This window comes from Octopus bimaculoides, chromosome 15 (assembly GCF_001194135.2).
Source record: "Octopus bimaculoides isolate UCB-OBI-ISO-001 chromosome 15, ASM119413v2, whole genome shotgun sequence".
Taxonomy (NCBI): Eukaryota; Metazoa; Mollusca; class Cephalopoda; order Octopoda; family Octopodidae; genus Octopus; species Octopus bimaculoides.
This window is the reverse complement of record NC_068995.1, coordinates 36169817-36174509: the sequence shown is the minus strand read 5'-3', so window position 1 is coordinate 36174509 and position 4693 is coordinate 36169817. Positions and strand designations below refer to the sequence as shown.

General features: G+C 35.5%; 1 protein-coding gene across 1 annotated transcript in view; it reads left to right on the top strand.

Annotated features, from left to right (window-relative positions):
• Positions 1-3273: 3273 nt before the first annotated feature.
• Positions 3274-4693, top strand: part of LOC106879582 (uncharacterized) — a 13478-nt gene continuing 12058 nt past the window's right edge. The window contains exon 1 of the mRNA XM_014929217.2: positions 3274-3380. Coding sequence (XP_014784703.2) covers positions 3278-3380 — 103 coding nt within the window. The 5' untranslated portion in view covers positions 3274-3277. The remainder of the gene's footprint in view (positions 3381-4693) is intronic.

Below are 4693 nucleotides of genomic sequence, written 5' to 3'. Positions count from 1 at the left end.
GTATTTTTGTTTTTTCTTTGTGTGTTGTCCTGTAAGACAATAGATGGAAGCAACGTTGTTTGTTTTTTTTTCTGTTTTTCAAGCCATGTGGAGTCAGACGTAAAGAAAAATCACTGCTCACTCGTTTGTTCTTTTCTCGGCCTCAGTTGGTGTTGAAAGAAAAACACGTGGGTGAGAGAAATAAGTGACGGCTCGTGTCATAGTAGTTGATGGTTCAGTTTCCAGGCTGTAAGGTATTTTTCTCCGGGGTAAGAAAACTGTTGCAGTTGGTTGTTCCATTCCCTCGTCTCTTGTGTTGTGTTTTTTTTTGTCGTCTCTTCATTTTTGACGAGTTGTATGAGAGATTCCGTTTTGCGTGCTCGGGTACTTCCGCTGACGGCAAGTCCCTTGCACATGCACAATGGCACTTCCCAAGATGGCGGCCACACGCGCCACTACAAAGGATATAGTGTTGTTGTACAGTAAATCAATAATTAAATTAGTTCACAAACACGAATACATTTCGTTAGAGTTTTAAATGAATTAATCCTAGGAGAGGTTTCATTGCTAGACCTTACTTGCATACCTGGAACTTCTTCTCTAGTTCTGGTAGTGATTTAGCAATAAGAGCAAAGTCATCAGCATAGAGGAGCTCCCAGGGGCAGTCTGTCTTAAATTCCTCTGTTATTGCCTGGAGGACTATGATGAACAAGAGGGGGATGAACACTGATCCTTAGTGAACCCCTACTTGTATCCTAAATTCTTCACTGTACTCATTGCCAACCCTCACCTTACTGGTACCATCCCTGTACATAGCTTGTACAGCTCTCACCAACCACTTTCCTATACATAGATTCCGCATTGACCACCAGATATGGGATCAGGGGACCCTGTCAAAGGTTTTCTCCATGTCAATAAAGGCCAAGTACAGAGGTTTATCCCTGGCTATGTATTTTTCCTGCAGCTGCCTTACCAGAAATATAGCAACAGTGGTGCTTCTGCCTGGCACAAAATCAAACTGCATCTTATCTAGGCTAACTCTCTCCCTAATTAGTTGGGCTATAATTCTCTCCATAACTTTCATCACCTGATCCAACAGTTTGATACCTCTGTAATTATTTCTATCTAAGGCATCACCTTTACCTTTGTAGCAGTTGACTATGGTGCTACTACACCAGTCATTGGGTTCCTTTGTTAGATGCACTTGTCTCCTAGCTTCCCTTCTGGCTATACAATACAATTCCCTACTGCCCCCTCTTTCAGGCTTGTTTCTTTGCTCTAATGGCCTTGTGTACGGTATTGTTACACCACCAAATTACCCTGGGTCTGGAAGGGACTTTGCACAAGCCACAGATTTGGTCTGTGGCACTCAGCAATTCCCAGTTGCCTTCTATGACACAAGTTTATAGCTGCTCCTCCCTCTCATCAAATTTCTTAATTAGGATGTCCCTAAATCTCTGACCATATGAAGGGTCCTTAAGCTTCCACATCCCTCTTTTCGAGATTGGTCTGCTTCTTGGCATCATTCTGACATCCTCTTCTACTGCTTTGTGGGACATTATGTAACAGAAACTATCTACAACCTGTAGGGAGCCTCCAGGGTATTTGAGAAATACTGTTTCCCCTATATCCTTTGCGTTTTTGACTTCTGTACATCTTCCACACACAAACACTACTTTCTCTGTTAACCTTCCTGTCACTATACTGTACTTCTTATGTGTTTATAACTTGCACTTGTTACACCATATGGAATTCCTGCTTGTCTTTTCTATATATCGAGCAGGGCTATTTGCCTGAAGGGAGTAGAGTCCTGTCTGTTTTTCCTGCCTACTAAAACTTTGGTCTTTGCTAAGTTAACTTTAAGGCTCTTTGATTCCAGGTTCTGCTTCACACCCGGAATTTCTTTTCTAATTCTACTATTTTACTATAAGAATGAGATCATAGGCATATAGTAGTTCCAGGGACAGCAGACCTTAAATTCCTGTTTTTATTGCCAATGATAAGTAGGAGTTAAAATATAAGGAAGTCATAATATCCTTTCTGCTATAGACACAAGGACTGATGTTTTGTGGGAAGGGGCTAGTCAGTTATATCGAACCCAGTGCTTGACTAGTACTTCTTTTATTGGACACAAAAGGATGAAGGCAGAGTTGGTCCAGTGGAATTTGAACTCAAGAGTTTAAAGTCAGATGAAATACCACTAAGCATTTTGCCTGGCATCCTAATAATTCAGCCTGCTTGCCACCTTAAAAAAGAAGTAATAATGTCAATTAATCATATTTGATAAATACTTTTCATTATGTTTTGTGAATCTTAATGATTTGAAATATTTGAAATATGCAGTGTTCATTCTTAAAACCTTCATATCAGCCACTATTTCATCTTTTCTTTGAAAGAACCTTTACTTAAGATGTAATTTTGCAGCTTTCTTTTTAAATCAGATTGTAATCAAACGAAGACATCTCCACATCATTGCTATTTAATTTTCAGCCAGTTATTCTGAAATATGAAATATGTCTTGGTTAATGTCAGCTCAATGCAATCCTCGTGAGATACAGCAAACTAATACTACAAGTCTTAGAGGCTTATTCTCTTTTTTTGCAACTCCATGGCTGAAGAATCAGCAATAGTCAACCACCATGGCAAAGACAAGACTGATAATTATAGATTGATGTGGTATGTGCAATACCTAAAGAAGAATATACTGGTTTCTTCCTTGAAATCAGCTCAATATGCAAACAAAGATTTTATTAATTACATCTTATTCTTCATGTGAACTGGAACAATTCACGGTACCTTTTTATATCAACTATGGACACTACAGCTCTGGTTTCTAAAATGTGAAAATATGATCCTTTGATTAGTACTGTATTAAATTAAGTACAAAATAAAATGTTGTAATATATCTTACATTATTTTAATATGCCTGAAGCAATTAACCATTCTGTTATCATATTTCTTTTGAAATACTATTTTTGTTTCAATTAGTTTTGGAAATAAATGATGAAATAACTTCATTAATTTTAACCTGGTATTTGGGACATGAAATTTTATTGGAAGGTTTTAATTTAAATTACTTTAAAAACATTTTATATCATAGAACCAGGGGTGGTGCAGGTGAGTTGATTTGTAATTAATATTTACACTAGTTTCATTTCATTATTAAATTGTTACGTTAAACTTTGACCTACTGACATATTTGATAATCTACTATTAAGTTAGTAAAAATATTATCTGAACTGACAAGTGAAACGTTTGAACCTGCTTTGATATTTCTAGTCTAAAGAGATACAGTGCAATGAGGATGTTAAAATGTTGGAATACCAAATCTAATCTGCTTTTACAGAGACACCGTGTTGCAGTTATAATACTTATTGTTATTCTGATAACATTGTGGCAAGGTAAGTTGTCCTTACATTTATTTCATTATTGTTTATCTATGGCTTATTTTATTGAAGATATTAATTTCAACAGTTTATCCAATGTCCACTTTATACCAGGTAGGAAAACTGAAAATAGTAATACATATTATAGAACAGAGGTGGCCAAATTTGCTTAATGTAAGAGCCACCCCAATGAGGTTCAGGTGCTTGAACAAAATGCACGAACAAAAATGTACACTGTATTTACATCTATATCTGTGTCTCTGTTTGTGTCCTGAAACTTAGATTGGAAACCATAAGTATCAGACTCAACAAAATATATAGTATTTAAGTATATAAGTATCAGTATATAAGTATATATAAGTATATAAGTATATAAGTATCAGACTCAACAAAATAAGTACTGGGATTAATTCGATTGATCAGATACCTTCAAGGCAGTGACCTCAGCATGACCACTGTATAGGGACTAAAACTAGTAAAATAAAAGAATGCAGTTCAAATAGAAGCACAGCTTTTAAGACCCATCATTCCCTTTTTTGTTTTTTTCCAGATTTTTTTCAATTTTGTGTTTGACTAATTCTATCTGGTACAATTTTACCAGATAGATCCCCAAGAATTATTTTTAACTCTCCTCCCCAATCCTTAAAGTTTGAGATTTAATTGCATTTCTTAAAAAAAATTTACATTTTTAAAGTGGATATTACAAATATGTCATTTGTCTCTTCTCATAATTTCAAATCGATTTTTGAAATTTAAACAAAACTTTGTATACACACACATGCACACGAATATCACTTTTTTAAAAACTTTATTCGACACGTGAGTAGAAACCATGTCTGGAAACCTCGTGACATACTTAGATTGTTGAAAAAAATCAATAATAGGGTCCATCCAATGGATCCTCCTATCTATTACATATTACTAATATTTTATTTAAACAACCCAAGGGAAATAACCCATATCACCAGCAGGTTTTAGCAAAGCGATCAATATTTGATTCTCACGATCAGCCAACCTAATTCTGCATTTCACTACTCACAGTTTTGAACTGCTAAACATTATTATTGCACTACCTTAATTTGAATCTTAAACATTAAAGACTTCATTCATACATTTCTATACATACATACATACTTTTTTGAATGCCCATTACTCTGATAATTCTGCATTTTTACAGTTACACTTTCTCCATGACAGTAGATAAATTTTTTTCCACAGCGTGTTTGTAGTGGCTTCATGCAGGCATAGCATGAATTCGATCTTCGATTGCCAAATTTCACTTAACACTTCAACAGCGTTTTTCTCATGGTAAAACAATAGTTTTTCTG